Source organism: Oncorhynchus keta, chromosome 33 (genome assembly GCF_023373465.1).
Source record: "Oncorhynchus keta strain PuntledgeMale-10-30-2019 chromosome 33, Oket_V2, whole genome shotgun sequence".
Classification (NCBI taxonomy): Eukaryota; Metazoa; Chordata; class Actinopteri; order Salmoniformes; family Salmonidae; genus Oncorhynchus; species Oncorhynchus keta.
In genome coordinates, this window is record NC_068453.1 from 628,381 (window position 1) to 651,793 (window position 23,413).

Here is a 23,413-nt window from a genome sequence, read left to right on the forward strand (position 1 = left end):
CAAACTTTCATTAAATCACACATGCAAAACAGCAAATTAAAGCTACACTTGTTGTGAATCCAGCCAACATGTCAGATTTCAAAAAGGCTTTTCGGCAAAAGCAAACTATGCTATTATCTGAGGATAGCACCATAGTAAACAAAGAGAGAGAAGCATATTTCAACCCTGCAGGCGCGACACAAAACGCAGAAATACAAATATAATTCATGCCTTACCTTTGACGAGCTTCTTTTGTTGGCACTCCAATATGTTCCATAAACATCACAAATGGTCCTTTTGTTCGATTAATTCCGTCGATATATATCCAAAATGTCCATTTATTTGGCACGTTTGATCCAGAAAAAAACTGGTTCCAACTTGCGCAATGTGACTACAAAATATCTCAAAAGTTACCTGTAAACTTTGCCAAAACATTTCAAACTACTTTTGTAATACAACTTTAGGTATTTTTTAACAGAAATAATCGATAAAATTGAAGACTTGGTGATCGGTGTTCAATACAGGAGGAAAACAAACTGTAGCTAGCTTTCTGGTCACGCGCCTCTATCTAACAGTACACTTCAAGTTACCCTCATTCAATATGGCAGTACTTCTTCATTACACAAAGGAAAAACCTCAACCAATTTCTAATGACTGGTGACATCCAGGAAGCAGTAGGAACTGCAAGAAGGTCCCTTAGAAATCTGGGTTCCCAATGATTCGGAATTGTTTGTCCTCGGGGTTTCGCCTGCTAAATAAGTTCTGTTATACTCACAGACATGATTCAAACAGTGTTCTATCCAAATATAATAATAATATGCATATCTTATCTTCTGGGGATGAGTAGCAGGCAGTTGACATTTGACATGTATTTCATCCGGACCTGAAAATACTTCCCCCTGTCACCAATAAGTTAATAGAGGCCTGTTCTAACTGTTCTATGTGTGTAGAATGACCCCATGATATCTGGGCACTCAGCCAAGAAACAAACTGTTTCCTCTTAAGTTAACTGGAGACTGAGTAAAGGTTATATCCTGCACAGCAATGATAAAGCTATTGTTCTGTTTGGAGCCTGTTTCTGGGCGAAAGTTTCATGTTTTGTGTGTGTGTGACCAGTACGACCATACTGTGACGGCCCTGAATTTTTCTGAACCGTCTCAGTGCAGCTCCTTCCAATAGGGCGCTTTCCCTTTAATTCCCAATTAAATAGCCAGCATCAGCTGCGCGAAAGTGGGGTTGTGATGGAGACGTGACTGAGGATGTGTTCAACCCTCAGTTCCGAAACTTCTCTATTCCGTTTGTTTTGTTGCCGTTAAACGTGTGTTTTGTAGCCTAAGAGAGTTTACCCAGGATCGGATCCACTCTTTGCGTGGACTACACCTCTCCGTTCTTCGTGGCCTTTCTCCGCTGGAGATCTATTGGCAGATTGGATTGTCTGACTGACCACTACCTTTTTGTATACGGTATTTCATTTGTTTTGATGTGAGGTATACTGTGATGATTTATGTAGTTAGTTGTAGTTGAGGACTTAATTAAGAGTTGATCCGCTTTAAAGTTCTGTGGTAAAGTAATTGTTATATTGATTGTATGTTTAATACTGGGTTTACGCTACACGGAATGAACGGACAAACATTGCGTGACAAAAGTCACTTGAGTTCACTGAACTCCTTTACCGGGCTGGACTCTTTTTAGGCCCGAGGTACAGGACATTTCTGGAGGAACCAGAACTCATTGTGATATTATTATATATGTGTGTGTGTAATCATTGTTGTTGCTAATACAACCCACGCAACAGAATATAGTTGTTTTTGAAGTTCTTTCCAATGTTTTAAGGGTTTATGAAAAGTTTATTTCCATCCTGACTTTTACATAAGTCCTTTGTATTGGTGTAGACTTGACGGACCAGATGGGACTCATTCCCACCCAAACTAAAAGGAGAAACCAATGTTTTCTCTGGTAGGCACAACCTACCTGGCACCCCTATAAATAATAACCTCAAGTCAAAACCGTTACAATACATCATCTGGGCCGATAGTCAAAGGTACTTGCTTGCCCAACTTGGGGGAACCTTTGAGCGGTTGTTAGAGGAATTATGTATGGAGTGACTTCCTGTCATTCTGGCCCTTATTGTTCTCACTCAGTTGCGACAGACTGAGGCAAACTTGCATGGGGTAGTTTGACTAGATAAATGCTCCTGTACTTTTTGTACAGGTGGGCTCTCACTCCATTTCACCTGCATGGGTGGTGTGACCAGCCTCCTTATTATAATACGTTTTTAATAAAAGTAATACGTTGATTGATTATTGGCTTTGCCTCTCCTCATTATTTGAATTTCCACCACCGATCATTTCCATGATAGTATAAAAAAAAAATGGATCTCTGCAGAGGGTAAGTAGCAGAGGTTTGGACTGTTTAGTGTACATTCTTTAAAAAAAAAACTATATTCTTATTATTTCGATTTTGTTTAACAAGTTTGCCTTTTTATTCTGTTTTAACGCTTTTACATTTGATTCTCTTTGTTTCCTTTATTGGTATTATTTTTCTACCATTGTTTTATATCTTGCTTATCTTGTTTTATTTTTACATGCTACATTCTTTAGTGTACGACTATGTTTTATTATTTCAAGCAATAACTTGTAAAGCACATTGGGCTGCAATGACTCCTGTGAAAGGTGCTTAACCCCCTAGCACCGGTGCATCAATCTAAGTTACATAATAAAAAAAATCCCATTAAAATCCGTCAGTTTAAGCTACAGATATCTGAAGTTGGTAGTCGGCACCATCTATTTTCCAACTTCTGTTTAAGTAGCGTCCGAACCATTTGGGCTACAAATGAATGGGACTGCACTGTGGAAAGCTGAGATTGTGTCATGGGACTCGTCTGTGTAACGGATTTCCTCCTCTTCGTCTGAGGAGGAGTAAGGATCGGACCAAAACGCAGCGTGGTAAGTGTCCATATAGATTTATTCAAAAACACAACTGAACACTGGAACAAAATAATAAACGTGAAATATACAAAACCGAAACAGTACGGTGTCGCCTAAACACTCACACGGAAACAAACACCCACAAACCAAAAGTGAAACCCAGGCTACCTAACTATGATTCTCAATCAGGGACAACAATTGACAGCTGCCTCTGATTGAGAACCATACTAGGTCGAACTCAAAACCCAACATAGAAAAACAAATAGACTGCCCACCCCAACTCATGCCCTGACCAACTAAAACAAAGACAAAACCAAAGTAACTAAGGTCAGAACGTGACAGTCTGAAGGTAACCAGTACCTGTAATATGGAATTATGAAGGTAGTTTTGTGTAGATTTTTTAAATACATTTTTAAAATAAAAACAAACAAGCTAAATAATCCATAGTATGACCATCTTAAAACAATTCCATATGTCAGCATAGCACCCCCTCCTTTCCCCCAACCTCTTAGGCTCTAAAGAATTAACAAACAAAGTACAGTATATTATCATTATCAATAGTATTTCCAGTGAGTGTAGGTCACACCAATTCTGTAGGCTAGAAGAGTTGGCTATATCACGCAGGCCTTTCCTATTTTATTATTTTTTTGGGGGGATAAGCAGGCGTAACAGTGAGGGAGAGCAGGATGAGACATACAGGTAGGAGGGTTTGAATTTGATTTAAGGCTACCATAGACTGAGGGCAACATTTTCGTAGTGCAAAATAATTGTGCAAAGTGCTAAAATTACAATAAACCTCATTGTAATCAGTGTGATTACATTTTTTACTTTTTCTTCAACAATGTGCTTTATAAAGAGGAAACTATAGATGTATTGCTCAGTTTACAAAATTCGTGTTAAATCATACTGTGACTTTGGCCTCAATGGGAATCACCTGCCAAAGTATACAGTAAGTTAAATAAAACATTTGGTTTATGCTATTTTTTGCACTTTGCACAATTCTTTTGCACTGTGAAAATGTCGCCTTGAATAGTGGTAAAATATATGCTGCAGGTGATGGTGTTACCAACTAGGCCAGCCCGAGGCACCCAATTCTCTAATTTAATTTTCAGTATACCTGCCATCCGTGGAGCTGGGCTGTGGCCTGGGCGTGACTCTGTTCTTGATGCTGGTGCTGTTCGTGGTCTACCACATCTTCTGGCTGGAGCTGCTGCTGCTCTATCGCTCCTGGTTTGGAACCGACGAACGCTGTACAGGTGGGACACCTACTGTACAGACAGACCTTGCTAAGAATAACCAACTAGGGCCATTCGTTTTTCCTGACCACTTGACCTGGCCAAGAAAGTGTAGCTCCAACATATTAAACCTGACCTGGAAAAACTAATTTGGTCAGGAAACTCCTGGCCCTTATAATGACTTCTCTGAAATACATTTTTTTCATTCTTACTGTGTTTCTGCTTCCTCCATCATTCAGACGACAAGGAGTATGACATCTACATCTCGTACGCGAGAAATAGCGAGGAGGAGCAATTTGTCCTCTTGACACTCCGCAGGGTCCTGGAGAATGAGCTGGGCTATACCGTCTGCATCTTCGACAGGGACAGCCTTCCTGGAGGGAGTGAGTATGGTCTAGCTTAGACAGAATAGTATGGTCTATCTTCAGGCCCTGATATCAGTATGGAACAGTCCAACAGCGGGATGAGGAGTGTATGAGAGAAAGGGGAACAGTGTGTAAGAATGAACCAGTGGGTAGAAATGTGTAGGAATTGTGAGGGAGATGATTACAGACCGGAGAGTTTCCTGACTACAACCTGACCAGGAAAAACTCTCTAAAAGCCTACTACCAGGGCCTGGTATTTTCCCTGGTCATGTCACATGGTCAGCAAACCTCCCCTGGCCCTAAAAATGACACATGCTATTACCATTAGAGGATTCAGAGGATTGGCCTGAATGAAGGCGCTGTGCTGAATCACTGATCTACAAATAATCTTGCATCCCAAATGACTCCTCATTATCTGATCAAGATTAGTGAATCTGCATAGAGCCTTGCTCATTCTGACCCCCTCGGAAGCGCTGTGTTACTGAGTGAGAATGGTGTGATCCCCTTCCCAGCCATCACTGACGAGACGCTGACCTTTGTGGGCCGCAGTCGCCGCGTCCTGGTGGTGCTCAGTCCAGGATACGGCCTCCAGGGGACCCAGGCCCTACTGGAGCTCAAGGCAGGGCTAGACAGCATGGCGTGGGGTGGACATCTGCGGGTCATTCTGGTCCAGTATAAGCCATTGAGGCGGGGCGGCTGGGTGCGCGAGCTGAGGCGAGCGAGAGTAGCCCTGGCGTTGGTCCGATGGCAAGGGGACAAATCCAGCGATCTGTCCTCTACGTTCTGGAAGCGACTCCGAGTGGAGCTACCTGTCAGAAGGATTAAAGACTAGCTACAGAGCCAAGATAGTAACGCTATACCACTGCAGAATATAGCTATAGACACACAGCGAGCATAATAACATTGTGGAGACGCAACTCTCACTTAGAATACAGAATGACATAGTATATATGTGACATACGCACGCACGCCCACACACATACATACACACACACCATTATTACACTGTCATTTTGTTTCCTTTTTGTGAGTGAGAAACCATTCATCAATTTGTTTTGCATTTTGTTAAATGCTTATTTGAAAGAGTCTCACATTGTCTCATGTTGTATACTTTCATATTATGTAAATGTTTGTTATCCGAATAAATGCATTTTTTTCATATCTCAATATCCATTTCATCCATGTAATTTAATTTCATCACCTTTTCATTGTTTGTCATATTATGCATTATCTTTCACATGACTGTGTGTTTGGAGTTGCTGGTTGAAATATATTTCTGGAAGGTGATATCTGATAGCTATGAGTATGTGAATTTGTCATTGTTTTTGATAATGGAAAATATACAGGCTGAAATTCAGTCGAACATGCCATAGCAATGTTTAATTTGTGTCTTTAATCAGTGTGATTAATGTGCACAGTTTTGAGGGGAGTCCACTTGTTAGTGATTAGTAAGTTTTCACACTACATTCCTTTAAAGTACATCAAAACTATTCTTTAATTTTATTTGACCGTTGGAAAAAATCTAGCTTTGCAGAATATCAAATCAAATTTTATTAGTCACATGCGCCGAACACAACTGGTGTAGACCTTACAATGGAAATGCTTACTTACAAGCCCCTAACCAACAATGCAGTTTAAAAAATAAGAATAAGAAATAAAAGTAACAAGTAGTTAAAGAGCAGCAGTAAAATAATAATAGTGAGACTCTATAAAGTGAGTACCGGTACAGAGTCAATGTGCAGGGGCACCAGTTAGTTGAGGTAATTGAGGTAATAAGTACAGTGGGGCAAAAAAGTATTTAGTCAGCCACCAATTGTGCAATTTCTCCCACTTAAAAAGATGAGAGAGGCCTGTAATTTTCATCATAGGTACACTTCAACTATGACAGACAAAATTAGGGGGAAAAATCCAGAAAATCACATTGTAGGATTTTTAATGAATTTATTTGCAAATTATGGTGGAAAATAAGTATTTGGTCAATCACAAAAGTTTATCTCAATACTTTGTTATATACCCTTTGTTGGCAATGACAGAGGTCAAACGTTTTCTGTAAGTCTTCAAAAGGTTTTCACACACTGTTGCTGGTATTTTGTCCCATTCCTCCATGCAGATCTCCTCTAGAGCAGTGATGTTTTGGGGCTGTTGCTGGGCAACACGGACTTTCAACTCCCTCCAAAGATTTTCTATGGGGTTGAGATCTGGAGACTGGCTAGGCCACTCCAGGACCTTGAAATGCTTCTTACGAAGCCACTCCTTCGTTGCCCGGGCGGTGTGTTTGGGATCATTGTCATGCTGAAAGACCCAGTCACGTTTCATCTTCAATGCCCTTGCTGATGGAAGGAGGTTTTCACTCAAAATCTCATGATACATGGCCCAATTCATTTTTTCCTTTACACGGATCAGTCGTCCTGTTCCCTTTGCAGAAAAACAGCCCCAAAGCATGATGTTTCCACCCCCATGCTTCACAGTAGGTATGGTGTTGGGGCGGCAGCGTAGCCTAGTGGTTAGAGCGTTGGACTAGTAACCGGAAGGTTGCGAGTTCAAACCCCTGAGCTGACAAGGTACAAATCTGTCGTTCTGCCCGTGAACAGGCAGTTAACCCACTGTTCCTAGGCCGTCATTGAAAATAAGAATATGTTCTTAACTGACTTGCCTGGTCTCTAGCAAACTTCAGACGGGCCTGGATGAGAGCATTTGGATGATCCAGAAGAAGATTGGGAGAATGTCATATGGTCAGATGAAACCAAAATATAACTTTTGGTAAAAACACAACTCTTCGTGTTTGGAGGACAAACATTGCTGGTGGCTGACATGTACTGGCTTAAGTAGGGGGACACGTCTGGCACTGCAGGATTTGAGTCCCTGGCGGCGTAGTGTGTTACTGATGGTAGGCTTTGTTACTTTGGTCCCAGCTCTCTGCAGGTCATTCACTAGGTCTCACCGTTCTTGTGATCATTTTGACCCCACGGGGTGAGATCTTGCGTGGAGCCCCAGATCGAGGGAGATTATCAGTGGTCTTGTTTGTCTTCCATTTCCTAATAATTGCTTCCACAGTTGATTTCTTCAAACCAAGCTGCTTACCTATTGCAGATTCAGTCTTCCCAGCCTGGTGCAGGTCTACAATTTTGTTCCTGGTGTCCTTTGACTGCTCTTTGGTCTTGGCCATAGTGGAGTTTGGAGTGTGACTGTTTGAGGTTGTGGACAGGTGTCTTTTATACTGATAACAAGTTCAAACAGGTGCCATTAATACAGGTAACGAGTGGAGGACAGAGCGGCCTGTTAAAGAAGAAGTTACAGGTCTGTGAGAGCCAGAAATCTTGCTTGAATGTAGTTGACCAAATACTTATTTTCCACCATAATTTGCAGATAAATTCATTAAAAATCCTACAATGTGATTTTCTGGATTTTTTTTCTAATTTTGTCTGTCATTGTCGAAGTGTACCTATGATGAAAATTACAGGCCTCTCTCATCTTTTTAAGTGGGAGAACTTGCACAATTGGTGGCTGACTAAATAATTTTTTGCCCCACTGTATATGTAGGTAGAGTTATTAAAGTGACTATGCATTGAAAATAACAGAGAGTAGCAGTGGTGTAAAAGGAGGGGGGGGGGGCAGTGCAAATAGCCATTTGATTAGATGTTGGGTAGCCATTAGATTAGATGTTCAGGAGTCTTATAGCTTGGGTGTAGAAGTTGTTAGAATCCTCTTGGACCTAAACTTGCCGTGCGGTAGCCGAGAGAACGGTCTTTGACAAGGGTGGCTGGAGTCTTTGACAATTTTTAGGTCCTTCCTCTGAAACTGCCTGGTATAGAGGTCCTGGATGGCAGGAAGTGATGTACTGGGCCGTACGCACTATCCTCTGTAGTGCCTTGCAGTTGGAGGCCGAGCAGTTGCCATACTAGGCAGTGATGCAACCAGTCAGGATGCTCTCGATGGTGCAGCTGTAGAACCTTTTGAGGATCTGAGGACCCATGCCAAATCTTTTCAGTCTCTTAAGGGGGAATAGGTTTTGTCACGCCCTCTTCACGACTGTCTTGGTGTGCTTGGACCATGTCAGTTTGTTGGTGATGTGGACACCAAGGAACTTGAAGCTCTGAACCTACTCCACTACAGCCCTGTTGCTGAGAATGGGGGAGTGTTCGGTCCTCCTTTTCCTGTAGTCTACAATCATCTCCTTTGTCTTGATCACGTTGAGGGAGAGGTTGTTGTCCTGGCACCACACGACCAGGTCTCTGACATCCTCCCTACAGGCTGTCTCGTCGTTGTCTGTGATCAGGCCTACCACTGTTGTGTCATCGCAAAACTTTTATTCTTTCTCATTTACAACTGCGAACTGGCCAAGATAAAGCAAAACAGTGTGACACAAACAACAACAGGGAGTTACACATGAAGTAAACAAACAACAAACGCAGGAAATACAATAGAAAAAGTCTATATACAGTGTGCGCAAATGAGGTAGGATAAGGGAGGTAAGGCAATAAATAGGCCATAGTGGCGAAATAATTACAGGATAGCAATTAAACACTGGAGTGATAGATGTGTAGAAGATGAGTGTGCAAGTAGAGATACTGGGGTGCAAAGGAGCAAAATAAATTACAGTATGGTGATGAGGTAGTTGGATGGGCTATTTACAGATGAGCTATGTACAGGTGCAGTGATCTGTGAGCTGCTCTGACAGCTGGTGCTTAAAGCTAGCGAGGGAGATATGAGTCTCCAGCTTCAGTGATTTTTGCAGTTCGTTCCAGTCATTGGCAGCAGAGAACTGGAAGGAAAGACGGCCAAAAGAGGAATTGGCTTTGGGGGTGACCAGTGAAATATACCTGCTGGAGCAGTGAGCTGAGAAAAGGCGGGGCTTTAGCTAGCAAAGACTTATAGGTGATCTGGAGCCAGTGGGTTTGGCGACGAATATGAAGCAAGGGCCAGCCAACGAGAGTGTACAGGTCGCAGTGGTGGGTAGTATGTGGGGCTTTGTTGACAAAACGGATGACACTGTGATAGACTGCATCCAATTTGCTGAGTAGATTGTTGGAGGCTATTTTGTAAATGACATCGCCGAAGTCAAGGATCGGTAGGTTAGTCAGTTTTACGAGGGTTTGTTTGGCAGCATGAGTGAAGGATGCTTTGTTTGCGAAATAAGAAGACAAATCTAGATTTAATTTTGGATTGGAGATGCTTAATGTGAGCCTGGGAGGAGAGTTTACAGTCTAACCAGACACCTAGGTATTTGTAGTTCACATATCCTAAGTCAGAACCGTCCAGAGTAGTGATGCTGGACGGGCGGGCAGGTGTGGGTAGCGATCGGTTGAAGAGCATGCATTTAGTTTTACTTATATTTAAGAGCAGTTGGAGGCCACAGAAGAAGAGTTGTATGGCATTGAAGCCCGTCTAGAGGTTAGCTAACACAGTGTCCAAAGAAGGGGCAGATGTATACAGAATGGTATCATCTGCATAGAGGTGAATCAAAGAATCACCAGCAGCAAGAACGACAACATTGATGTATACAGAGAAAAGAGTCGGCCCGAGGATTGAACCCTGTGGTACCCCCATAGAGACTGCCAGAGGTCCGGACAACAGGCTCTCCGATTTGACACACTGAACTCGGTTTGAGAAGTAGTTGTTGAACCAGGCGAGGCAGTCATTAGAGAAACCAAGGCTGTTGAGTCTGCCGATAAGAATGTGATGATTGACAGAGTCGAAAGCCTTGGCCAGGTCGATGAATACAGCTGCACAGTAATATCTCTTATCGATGGCGGTTATGATATCGTTTAGGATCTTGAGCATGGCTGAGGTGCACCCATGACCAACTCGGAAACCAGATTGCATTGCGGAGAAGGTTTGATGGTATTCGAAATGATTGGTGATCTGTTTGTAAACTTGACCTTCGAAGACGTTAGAAAGGCAGGGTAGGATAGAAATAGGTCTGTAGCAGTTTGGGTCTAGAGTGTCTCCCCCTTTGAAGAGGGGGATGATCGCGGCAGCTTTCCAGTCTTTGGGGATCTCAGACGACACGAAAAGGAGGTTGAACAGGCTAGTAATAGGAGGTGCAACAATTTCAGGGGATAATTTTAGACACAGAGGGTTCAGATTGTCTAGCCCGGCTGATTTGTAGGGCACCAGATTTTTCAGCTCTTTCAGACCATCAGCTAAATGGATTTGGGTGAAGGAGAAATGGGGGAGGCTAGGCAAGTTGCTGTGGGGGGCGTAGGGCTGTTGACCGGGGTAGGGGTAGTCAGGTGGAAAGCATGGCCAGCTGTAGGACAATGCTTATTGAAATTCTCAACTATGACGGATTTATCGGTGGTGACAGTGTTTCGTAGCCTCAGTGCAGTGGGTTGCTGAGAGAAGGTGCTCTTATTCTCCATGGACTTGGACTTTACAGTGTCCCAGAACTTTGTTTGTGCTACAGGATGCACATTTCTGTGTGAAAAACCTAGCTTTTGCATTCCTAACTGCCTGTGTATATTGGTTCCTAACTTCCCTGAAAAGGTGCATATCGCGGAGGCTATATGCAGTACGCCACAGGATGTTTTTGTGCTGGTCAATGGCAGATCAGATCTGGAGTGCTCCAAGGGCTATATCTGTTCCTGGTTCAACATTTTTTTGAATGGGGCATGCTTATTTAAGATGGTGAGGAAATCACTTTTAAAGAATTACCAGGCATCCTCTACTGACAGAATGAGGTCATTACCCTTCCAGGATACCCGGGCCAGGTCGATTAGAAAGGCCTGCTGGCTGAAGTGTTTTAGGGAGCGTTTTACAGTGATGAGGGGTGGTTGTTTGACCGCAGACCCATTACGGACGCAGGCAATGAGGCAGAGATCGCTGAGATCCTGGTTGAAGACAGCAGAGGTGTATTTGGAGTGCAGGTTGGTTAGGATGATATCTATGAGGGTGCCCGTGTTTACGGATTTGGGGTTGTTTCTGATAAATTCATTGATAATTTGTGTGGGATTGAGGGCATCAAGCTTAGATTGTAGGATGGCCGAGGTGTTAAGCATGTCCCAGTTTTGGTCACCTAGCAGCATGAGCTCTGAAGATAGATGGGTGTCAATCAATTCACGTATTGTGTCCAGGGCACAGCTGGGTGCAGAAGGTGGTCTATAGCAAACGGCAATGGTGAGAGACTTGTTTCTGGAAAGGTGAATTTTTAATAGTAGAAGCTCAAATAGTTTGGGCACAGACCTGGATAGTAAGACAGAACACCGCAGGCTGTCTCTGCAGTAGATTGCAACTCCACCACCTTTGGCAGTTCTATCTTGTCGGACAATGTTGTAGTTAGGAATGGAAATTTCAGGGGTTTTGTTGGTCTTCCTAAGCCAGGATTCAGACACGGCTAGGACATCCGGGTTGGCAGAGTGTACTAAGGCAGTGAATAAAACAAACTTAGGGAGGAGGCTTCTAATGTTAACATGCATGAAAGGCTTTTACTGTTACAGAAGTCAACAAATGAGAGAGCCTGGGGAATGCGAGTGGAGCTAGGCACTGCAGGGCCTGGATTAACCTCTACATCACCAGAGGAACAGAGGAGGAGTAGGATAAGGGTACGGCTAAAAGCTATAATAACTGAAAGGAACAGTTTTCTGGGCACGATCAAATAGATTCAAGGCATAAGGAGTAGTTAAGTTCATCTGGTTGGCTCATGTCCCTGGGCAGCTCTCAACTGTGCTTCCCTTTGTATTCTAATGATTTGCAAGCCCTGCCACATCCGACGAGCGTCAGAGACGGTGTAATATGATTATACCTTAGTCCTGTATTGACACTTTGCCTGTTTGATGGTTCGTCAGAGGGCATAATGGGATTTCTTATAAGCTTCCTGGTTAGAGTCCCGCTCCTTGAAAGCGGCAGCTCTAGCCTTTAGCTCAGTGGAGATGTTGCCTATAATCCATGGCTTTTGGTTGGGGTATGTACGTATGGTCACTGTGGAGACGACGTCATCGATGCATTCATTGATGAAGCCTGATGTGATGTGGTGTACACCTCAATGCCATAGGAAGAATCCCGGAACATATTACAGTCTGTGATAGCAAAACAGCTTTTGCAAAACAGAATTTGTGCCTTGTAGGGGTGCTCTTCAGCAAAAATGTCTCCCCTAAATAGACAGAAATAGTAGCAGTGGGGAGGAGAGGAGGAGAGGCAGGAGCCTAGTAGCAGTGGGGAGGAGAGGCAGGAGCCTACCTCTACCTCTCCTCCCCGCAAAATCATATACAGTGGGGAGAACAAGTATTTGATACACTACCAATTTAGCAGGTTTTCCTACTTACAAAGCATGTAGAGGTCTGTAATTTTTTATCATAGGTACACTTCAACTGTGAGAGTCGGAATCTAAAACAAAAATCCAGAAAATCACATTGTATGATTTTTAAGTAATTAATTGACAAACATTTACAGACCTCTACATGCTTTGTAAGTAGGAAAACCTGCAAAATCGGCAGTGTATCAAATACTTGTTCTCCCCACTGTATGTTTGTTTCCCTAAAATTAAGTATTTGTGTGATTTAATGAGATAAGACATGTTTACATTTGCGTATTCAATCCAAAATTTTGATGTAAACAGTCAGCAACTAAACGCACATAGTGTATCTTTAAATAGCGCAATGCGGTTTTATTGAATGTTGCCCATAGTGTCATTGTGCCATCCTGGTAGGTTCTAAGGTGAGTCTCTCTCCCCTAGATATGTCAGAGGCTGTCCTCAGGTGTATGCGGTCAAGCCGTCATCTCCTGGTGGTCCTGAGCCCCACCTACCTGACAGAGAAGAGTGTCAGCCTGCTGGAGTGTCGCCTGGGCCTCTACATCCAGCTCACCTGCCATGCCCACATCATCACCATCCTTTACAGCCCCCTCCCGAGACTACTGGCCTCTTGCACTGAGGCCAAGCAGCTACGCCGCAGTACTGCCACCATCACCTGGAGGGGACCCCAGTCGGAGTCGTCCACCTCTCGCTTCTGGAAGCGCCTGCGCCTGGACCTGCCTGTGAGACCGCTGGCCCTGGGGAGGAGGCTCATCGACAGCACATCGTCCCACTCCGACCTGGCCACTTCTTTGGGCCAGCAGTGCCAGCCGCAGGATGCCGCCGAGCCACAGAGACAGAGGGATGGCAAGAGTGCTGCAGGCAACGGTGTCAGAGGCAGGGGGCGCAAGTGGAGGATACAGAGGATACAGGAGGCGCGGAGCAGGGAGATGTTGAAGGCGGGACACGGTAAGAACTGTGGAGTGTGTGTGAGAGAGCCCCACCGCATCTTGGGTAGGGCGGCTGTGAAGACCCAGCATACACATCAACCCACAGAAAACATTATCAGACCTGAGACCCAACCAAGACTTCATCCAAGCAGCACAGAATCCCAACTAGGACTTCATTCAAGCAGCACAAAAGCCCAACCAGGACTTCATCAAATCAGTACAGAGACCGAAACCAGAACTTCATCCAAGCAGCACAAAGACCCAAGCGGGACTTGACCCTAAGAGTACTGAAACTCCAGCAGAACAACCACATCCTTCGCCTAGCCAACCACAGAACTTTGACAACTGTGCGTGCGACCTACAGTAGATAACAATAAAAGCAGCAATATCAGGCATGGCTGTGCACTGTAGAACACTGTCTGAAGACAGGGGCAACTGCAATAAACTTGGCTTACAAATTGCGAAATGCTAAGGACATATCGGATTAGAATAGCAGAGGAGGCAACTTTGTTTCTTAAGTGGAGAAATGTGGAAAGTACATTTTATGGGTATGTAATGACAAACATTTGACATTAAATATAGTCTGTTCTGTATATCTCATTTGGTTCTTCACTGACCTATTGAAGACGTCACCCGTTCACCATCCACTGGCCTGGGTTGGTTTGTCGACCCATCTGTTTATCTGTGTGTGACTTTGTTGGGGGAAGGGGGTGGGTGATTAGCAACCAGTCAGACAGGCTTCTGGGACAATGAGGACCATAAAAGATTGGAGATTGTTGGAACTGACTGACAGATACTAACTACCTGTCCAAGCAAACTGCACTGTGCTGAGTGTTTCTGGATTATCATAATATACTCTATCTAGTGTCCATTTTCCTTCTTTGGTGGTCCTTTGAGCCCATGACAAATGGTACTCAAATTTGGTTCAGAAATCCATCCAACTTTATCAATGCTTTTTTAAGATTGTGTTCTGATGTGCCACACAACAATTTCCCATCTCAGTGAATATGCAATTCATTAAAACTCGATTATGAATTATTTCTACAGGAAATATAACCTTGTCGCAATGTTATTACAGTGTATTTCCTTATGACATTAATGTGTTGTTTTGAATGAGGGTTATATTATCAAAAGCTGTACCCTTTTTCCATATGGATCACAGATTGAGGCAAGTTCAATGACGACATACTGTACAGCACATTCATAATGCTGAAGTGCAGAAAAAGAGAGTAGAAAAAGGGAGGGAGAGAGAATATCGTGCTGTTTTCTCAATGGCTGCTTTCAGTGAAGGTGCTAATTTCCTTCCATTGAGGCAAATTACACACACATTGAAGGGAATCGTTTAAGCTTGCACCTGAATAGTGCAGGAGACTTTAGCCACTACACATATTATTTCAACAGGTCTCGTTGAGAAAAATATTCATTTTTTAAGTTACCTGGAAATTGATTTGATCAACCTTAGATCCAATTAGAGCATGAGCAAGGCAGACATTTACATAATCACTGCTCAGATTGAGTGGGAGTAAATTGGTTTAGAAGTATACAGTCCTGGCCAAAAGTTTTGAGAATGACACAAATATACATTTTCACAGTCTGCTGCCTCAGTTTGTATGATGGCAATTTGCATGTACTCCAGAATGTTATGAAGAGTGATCAGATGAATTGCAATTAATTGCAAAGTCCCTCTTTGCCATGCAAATGAACTGAATCCCCGAAAAACATTTCCCCTGCATTTCAGCCCTGCCACAAAAAGGACCAGCTGACATCATGTCAGTGATTCTCTCGTTAACACAGGTGTGAGTGTTGGTAATGACAAGGCTGGAGATCACTCTGTCATGCTGTTTGAGTTTGAATAACAGACTGGAAGCTTCAAAAGGAGGGTGTTGCTTGGAATCATTGTTCTTCAACTATGGTTACCTGCAAGGAAACAGCATTGCTTTGCACACAAAGGGCTTCACAGGCAAGGATATCGCTGCCAGTAAGATTGCACCTAAATCAACCATTTATCGGATCATCAAAAACTTCAAGGAGAGCGGTTCAATTGTTGTGAAGAAGGCTTCATGTGGCCAAGAAAGTCCAGCAAGCGCCAGGACCGTCTCCTAAAGGTGATTCAGTTGCGGGATCGGGGCACCACCAGTACAGAGCATGCTCAGGAATGGCAGCAGGCAGGTGTGAGTGCATCTGCACGCACAGTTAGGCAAAGACTTTTGGAGGATGACCTGGTGTCAAGAAGGGCAGCAAAAAAGCCACTTCTCTTCAGGAAAAACATCAAGGACAGACTGATATTCTGCAAAAGGTACAGGGATTTGAACTGCTCATCATTTTCTCTGATTAATTCCCTTTCCGATTGTTTGGGGTATCCGGAAAAAAGCTTGTCCGGAGAAGACAAGGTGAGCTCTACCAGTCCTGTGTCATGCCAACAGTAAAGCATCCTGAGACCATTCATGTGTGGGGTTGCTTCTCAGCCAAGGGAGTGGGCTCACTCACAATTTTGCCTAAGAACACAGCCATGAATAAAGAATGGTACCAACACATCCGCCGAGAGCAACTTCTCCTAACCATCCAGGAACAGTTTGGTGACGAACAATGCCTTTTCCAGCATGATGGAGCACCTTGCCATAAGGCAAAAGTGATATTTTGGGTCAATGGCCAGGAAACCTCCCAGACCTTAATCCCATTGAGAACTTGTGCTCAATCCTCAAGAGGCAGGTGGACAAAAAACAAAACAAATTCTGATATACTCCAAGCATTGATTATGCAAGAATGGGCTGCCATCAGTCAGGATGTGGCCCAGAAGTTAATTGACAGCATGCCAGGGTGGATTGCTGAGGTCTTGAAAAAGAAGGGTCAACACTGCAAATATTGAGTCTTTGCATCAACTTCATGTTATTGTCAATAAAATCCTTAGACACTTATGAAATGCTTGTAATTATACTTCATTATTCCATAGTAACATCTGACAAAAATATCTAAAGACACTGAAGCAGCAAACCTTGTGGAAATTAATATTTGTGTCATTCTCAAAACTTTTGGCCATGACTGTACATTAACACAAACAAATCACTGAGCAAAGATGGCGCCGGAGAAGAAGGCTCACGTTTTACGTGTCCCTAACAAATTGTGTTTTTTTTTCTTTGTGTTGTTTGTAACTTTTTTTTTTATTAACTTATTTTGTACATAATTTTGCTGCTACCGTCTCTTATAACCGAAAAGAACTTCTGGACATCAGAGTCCTTTTTTTCCTTTAACGTCAATGACATACTGCTTTCCCGGGGACAGGCTCATTTGCGTGTGGTAAAGGCAGAGAAAAAAAGGGTCCGGAAGGCGGCTGCATTCTTAGAATTCATAAGCAATCGAATAAACCCCCACCCAAATTAAAGCTACACTTGTTGTGAATCCAGCCAACATGTCAGATTTCAAAAAGGCTTTTCGGCGAAAGCAAACAATGCTATTATCTTAGGATAACCCCCAAATAACCCCCACCCAAATGCTTTCGAGCGGCTAGATGTTCTTTACCATTTGGCCATCAGATTTGCAATCAATGCTCTTTATAGGACACATCACTGCACTCTATACTCCTCTGTAAACAGGTCATCTCTGTATACCTGTCGCAAGACCCACTGGTTGATGCTTATTTATAAAACCATCTAAGGCCTCACTCTCCCCTATCTGAGAAATCTACTGCAGCCCTCATCCTCCACATAAAACACCCATTCTGCCAGTCACATTCTGTTAAAGGCTCCCAAAGTACACACATCCCTGGGTCGCTCCTCTTTTCAGTTCGCTGCAGCTAGTGACTGGAATGAGCTGCAACAAACACTCAAACTGGACAGTTTTATCTCAATCTCTTCATTCAAAGACTCAATCATGGACACTCTTACTGACCGTTGTGGCTGATTTGTGTAATGTATTGTTGTCACTACCTTCTTGCCCTTTGTGCTGTTGTCTGTGCCCAATAATGTTTGTACCATGTATTGTGCTGATACCATGTTGTGTTGTCATGTGTTGCTGCTTGTTATGTTGTCTTATGTCTCTCTTTATGCAGAGTTGTCTCGCTTGTTGTGATGTGTTTTGTCCTATATTTATATTTTATTTATTTTTATTTTTTAATCCCAAACCCCCGTCCCTGCAGGAGGCCTTTTGGCTTTTGGTAGGCCGTCATTGTAAATAAGAATTTGTTCTTAACTGACTTGCCTGATTAAATAAATAAATAGAAAACTTTACAAAATTCAGACTGCAATGCTTTTATTTAATTTTTCTTTATGCATGAATACAATTGTCACTGTTCGTTGTTGGCATGTCCTGCCTAAGTTTGCCCAGTTTGCCAATGAAGTATTCAGTAAAATAAATGGCTAAATCAAATGGTTTTGTGATGAATAAAGCCATCTGATTCGATGAAAGACAGAGTTGAATTTGTCTTTCTGCCCATAATTTAATTTAAAGTGCTCAAGTTGTTCTTCCATAATTGTTTAAATCATCGTTCTTGGCTTAATAATACAGTTTCTTCCTCTTTTTGTTGAGTTATTCACATAATTTCTCAATTTGCAGTAAGCCAGTCAGATGTGCAGCCAGACTTATTAGCCACTCATTTTGCCCCAAATTCAATCATACAAATTTTTAATTCCTCATCAATCCATGGAGCCTGAACAGTTCGAACAGTCAGTTTCTTAACAGGTGCATGTTTATAAATAATTGGACAAAGCAATTTCATAAATTAATCAAGTGCAGTGTTTGGATGCTCCTCATTAATCACATCAGACCAACAAATATTTTTAACATCATCCACATAAGAGTCACAGCAAAATCTTTTGTATGATCTCTTATACACTATTTTAGGCCCAGCTGTTGGAACTCTGCCTTTCCTGGATATAGCCACTATATTGTGATTACTGCATCCAATGGGTGCAGTAATCTACAGTATTAGTAAAAATGGGATCGATACATGTCGATGATCTTGTTCCTGTATAGTGTTTAGAAACACCCTGGTAGGTTGATTAATAACCTGAGCCAGATTACAGGCACTGGTTACATTACGAAGCTTAGTCTTGAGCCGACAGCTTGAGGAAAACCAGTCAATATTCGGGTACCCAAGAAAGTAGACCTCTCTGTTTCCATCACATATACCATCAAGCATTTCACACATATTATTTAGATACTGACTGTTAGCACTTGGTGGCCTATAGCAACACCCCAAAAGAAAAGGTTTTAGATGTGCCAAGTGAACCTGCAACCACAACACTTCAATAACACTTGACATAAGACGTTCTCTAAGCATTACAGGAATATGGCTCTGAATATATGCAGCAACACATCCCCCATAAGCATATCTGTCACTTCTATAGATGTTATATCATTGTATTGCTACTGCTGTATCATCACAATTAATTATCTAAGTGAGTGTCATAAATGGCTGCTATATGAATGCTATCTGATGTTAGCAAGTTATTGATTTCATGAACCTTATTTCTAAGGCTACATACATTCCTATGGGCCAGTGGTCATTTGAGGTTTAATCTTGATTCTTATATTTTCTTTTGGTGGACGTTTCTGTGATATACAGTTGAAGTCGGAAGTTTACATACACCTTAGCCAACTACATTTAAACTCAGTTTTTTCACAATTCCTGACATTTAATTCAAGTAAAAATTCCCTGTCTTAGGTCAGTCAGGATCACCACTTTATTTTAAGAATGTGAAATGTCAGAATAATAGTAGAGAGAATGATTTCTTTCAGTTCTTATTTCTTTCATCACATTCCCAGTGGGTCAGAAGTTCACATACACTCAATTAGTATTTGGTAGTATTGCCTTAAAAATGTTAAACTTGGGTCAAACATTTCAGGTAGCCTTCCACAAAAAGTTTGCGGGCAAAACTGAAAAAGTGTGTGCGAGCAAGAATGCCTACAAACTTGACTCAGTTACACCAGCTCAGTCAGGAGGAATGGGCCACAATTCACCCAACTTATTGTGGGAAACAATGAGGTCAGGACTTTGTGATGGCCACTCCAATACCTTGACTTTGTTGTCCTTATGCCATTTTGACATAACTTTGGATGTATTCTTGGGGTCATTGTCCATTTGGAAGACCCATTTGCAACCAAGCTTTAACTTCCTGACTGATGTTTTGAGTGTTGCCTCAATATATCCACATAATTTTTCTGCCTCATGATGCCATCTATTTTGTGAAGTGCACCAGTCCCTCCTGCAGCAAAGCACCCCCACAACATGATGTTGCCACCCCCCGTGCTTCACGGTTGGGATGGTGTTCTTCGGCTTGCAAGACTCCCCCTTTTTCCTCCAAACATAACGATGGTCATTACAGCCAAACAGTTCTATTTATGTTTCATCAGACCAGAGGACATTTTTCCAAATAGTACGATCTTTGTCCCAATGTGCAGTTGCAAACTGTAGCATTGCTTTTTATGGCGGTTTTGGAGCAGTGGCTTCTTCCTTGCTGAGCGGCTTTTCAGGTTATGTTGATATAGGACTCGTTTTACTGTTCCAATTGACTCAAATGATGTCAATTAGCCTATCAGAAGCTTCTAAAAGGCACAGTCCACTTAGTGTATGTAAACCTCTGACGCACAGGAATTGTGATACAGTGATTTATAAGTAAAATAATCTGTCTGTTAACAGTTGTTGGAAAAATGACTTGTGTCATGCACAAAATAAATGTCCTAACCGACTTGCCAAAACAATAGATTGTGGAGTGGTTGAAAGAAATTTGTGAATTGGTTGAAAAACTAGTTTTAATGACTCCAACCTGTGTATGTAAACTTCCGACATCAACTGTATTCACTGAGTATACCAAACATTAGGAACACCTAGGGCTGTGGCGGTGACCTTATTACCGCCACACCGGCAGTCACGAGTCATGAAGCTGGTCAAATTCCATGTGACTGTTTAGTCACAGAAATTAGGCTTCTCCAAGCTCTGATTTTTGGAAAAAAAGTCAAACTCAGCTCCATCATTCGTTGAATCAGATGGCTCATTCATCACAAAACCATGTCAAATTGCCAACTATTTTAATTATTTTTTTTCATTGGCAAGACATGTCAGCAACAAATGCAGACACTGCACATCCTAGAATAACTGACCAAATTCTGAAACACAAGCATTGTAATTTTGAAATCCGTAGTGTGTGTGGAAAAGATGAAAAAATATTTTTGTCTATAAACAATGACAAGCCACCGGGGTCTGACAACTTTGATGGAAAATTACTGGGGATAATAGCGGTCGATATTGCCACTCCTTTTTGCAATATGTTCAATCTAAGCCTACTAGAAAGTGTGTGATAGTAGAGAAGTGGCCTGAGGGAACACACTTAATGTGTTGTGAAAAGTGTGATGAAATGTTACATAATATCTTAAATTGTATATATCTGTCTTAATGTTGCTGGACCCCAGAAAGAGTCACAGCACATTAAGTGTGTTCCCTCAGGCCACTTATCTACTATCACATATCTATAATGCAAAATCCATGTATACGTGTGTGTAGAGTGCGTGTCTAATAATGCATATGTGTTTCTGTGACTGTGTCCCCGCTGTTAAGGGGTGTCCCTAATAAATACAAATGCAAACAGCCGACCAATCAGCTTGTTACCAACCCTTAGTAAACTTTTGGAAATAATGGTGTTTGACCAGATACAATGTTATTTTACAGTAAACAAATTAAACAACAGACTTTCAGCATGCTTATAGGGAAGGACATATAACAAGCACAGAACTTACACAAAGAACTGATGATTGGCGGAGAGACATTGATGATAAAAAGATTGTGCTGCACTAAGAGTGGCGTCTGGGGTAGACAAGAAGAAAAACCAGGTGAGCATGGATTCCCCAGTAGCTTGTGTAGGTTCACTAATTGTTTGATAAGAGTAGCCACTTTGCCCCTGTAGTCCTCTGCAAGCAAACAGTTGTTACATTGAAAGTCTAAGCGGTCCACTCTGTCCCGGAATAAACCAAAATAAACACAGCTGCTGCAGCATTGAAAACGTTCAATAGCGACCTCCATTTAAGCCTGCCAGCCATCTAGGCTAGCTAGGCTTCCTTGTCTCTCTCCTTCCATATAATTCTGAACTAAGTGAATAAAAAGAGCTCACACAAATTGTAAAATCCGAAAAGCAGAAATATGTGTCCTCCTTTAAATCCTCTCACAGCGGAGAGCACAAAATCAGTCTTTTCACATCCTGTTTGTAGCAGCGTCGGCTAACATTGGTGTAGCTATAAAATGCAGTTCCAGCCAGGTCAGGTTGCAGGGAAAAAGCAGCATGGAATACAGACACAATTAGCGTGGGACACCGCCGCGGTCCCAACCACATGGGCTAATTGCTTCCCTGCTAGCTTGATACTGATAGCTACCAGCTAGGCTAGTAGCCAGGTACGGCAAAATACTTCAGAGGTTTTGGTCTGGTAGGATCCCAGGACAGATAGTAGCGGTCACAGCAACTGAGGCTAATCGCATTGCGGGATCCAAAATCCAAACTTTGCAAGGAAACACTGTCACAACTAAATATTTTTTTTTGTTTCTTTTTGTTGTCACTGTATTAGACTAAGCATAGGTGATGAGATGTTGAAGTTAAAACTGTTTTGGAATATGATGTGGCAGCTCCTGTTCTCTTTGCTACTTGCGGTAAATCTCCTTGGTTCTAAATCAATGTCAGAAAGATTACAATGCTTGACCATAATGTAGGTTATGTAACTGTTTGTTACATGCAACATGTTTTGTGGACTTCACTGGACAGATGTTGCTCTCCAGTTTTGTAATGAAACAAATGTGTGGTTGAATTTATTCTGCCACTTTGTCTTGTTATTGTCTCGGCCTTAGGTCTACATATCGCGGTGTCAAGGCATATAAACAAACAGGTTATAGAGCAAACAACGCAATTAGCAAAACACATTATAACACAGGTTATAATATGGCTTTTTTCTGAATTGGCTTCCCCGGTGTTTTTACCCACTCACCACTACTGCCTGTGAGATTGTATTTCTCTCAACTTGCAGCAGCATCTCCACTTGTTGATTTATCTCTAATTGTGCTTGAGGTAAGTCCTGTGGCAATGTAGACACTCAGGCTCTTCAATTCCCTTTGAGCATTTGCAATGTGGTCAACCACGGATGTTTTCAGTCATTCCAAAATTCCTGTATTTGTCTGTCCATTTCCCCGTTGTTATGACATTCGTCAACGTTGCTGCTTCAATCTGCTCCAGTCGCTGCAAAACGTTGCATTTTCTATCACGACTCCTCTTTGAAATTAATCTTAGTCGGTTATTGCTGAATGCAGTAATCCAATATTGCCCGTGTCATACGAGATTGAAATAGAAACCAATTCACCAGAGCTAACATACAAAGTTAAAAACTGCTTTAATAAAAAAATGTAGGCATGAAAGGTCAAACTCGACACAATTATCAAAAATAAATATCATCATGGCTGCCTCTCCCCTGCATGAAGTTAACACACCCAATACACCCTCTAGACTTAAACTGCTAATCATTTCATCAGAGATCATATATGATCATTCAGAATGATTCACACTATGACAGATCCTCAGTCTATGAACTCTATGAGCTTGGAGAGGCACTTCTCACTATCTTACCCGTTGGTTTGTGTTCTCTCCCTCTCTGCCTGTATGTCTGTTCATGGCTGTCACGCACCTGCCATGATCATGATAGCACCAAAGTCTTAACACATGGAACACACCTTCATGACTCATAATCATGTGATTAAATAAAG

The 23,413-nt window shown here is 42.3% G+C and overlaps 2 protein-coding genes across 2 annotated transcripts in view; both read left to right on the top strand.

Moving 5' to 3' along the window:
- LOC118366014 (interleukin-1 receptor accessory protein) overlaps positions 1–5,675 on the top strand; it is a 34,545-nt gene extending 28,870 nt beyond the window's left edge. Inside the window, exons 9-11 of the mRNA XM_035748315.2 lie at positions 4,019–4,162; positions 4,381–4,524; positions 5,019–5,675. Coding sequence (XP_035604208.1) covers positions 4,019–4,162; positions 4,381–4,524; positions 5,019–5,338 — 608 coding nt within the window. The 3' untranslated portion in view covers positions 5,339–5,675. The remainder of the gene's footprint in view (positions 1–4,018; positions 4,163–4,380; positions 4,525–5,018) is intronic.
- A 7,073-nt stretch (positions 5,676–12,748) lies between these two features.
- LOC118366015 (uncharacterized) lies at positions 12,749–17,915 on the top strand. The gene has a single exon (XM_035748316.2). It carries the CDS (start codon positions 13,180–13,182, stop codon positions 13,957–13,959), a length of 780 nt encoding a protein of 259 aa, XP_035604209.1. The 5' UTR covers positions 12,749–13,179; the 3' UTR covers positions 13,960–17,915.
- Positions 17,916–23,413: the final 5,498 nt, after the last annotated feature.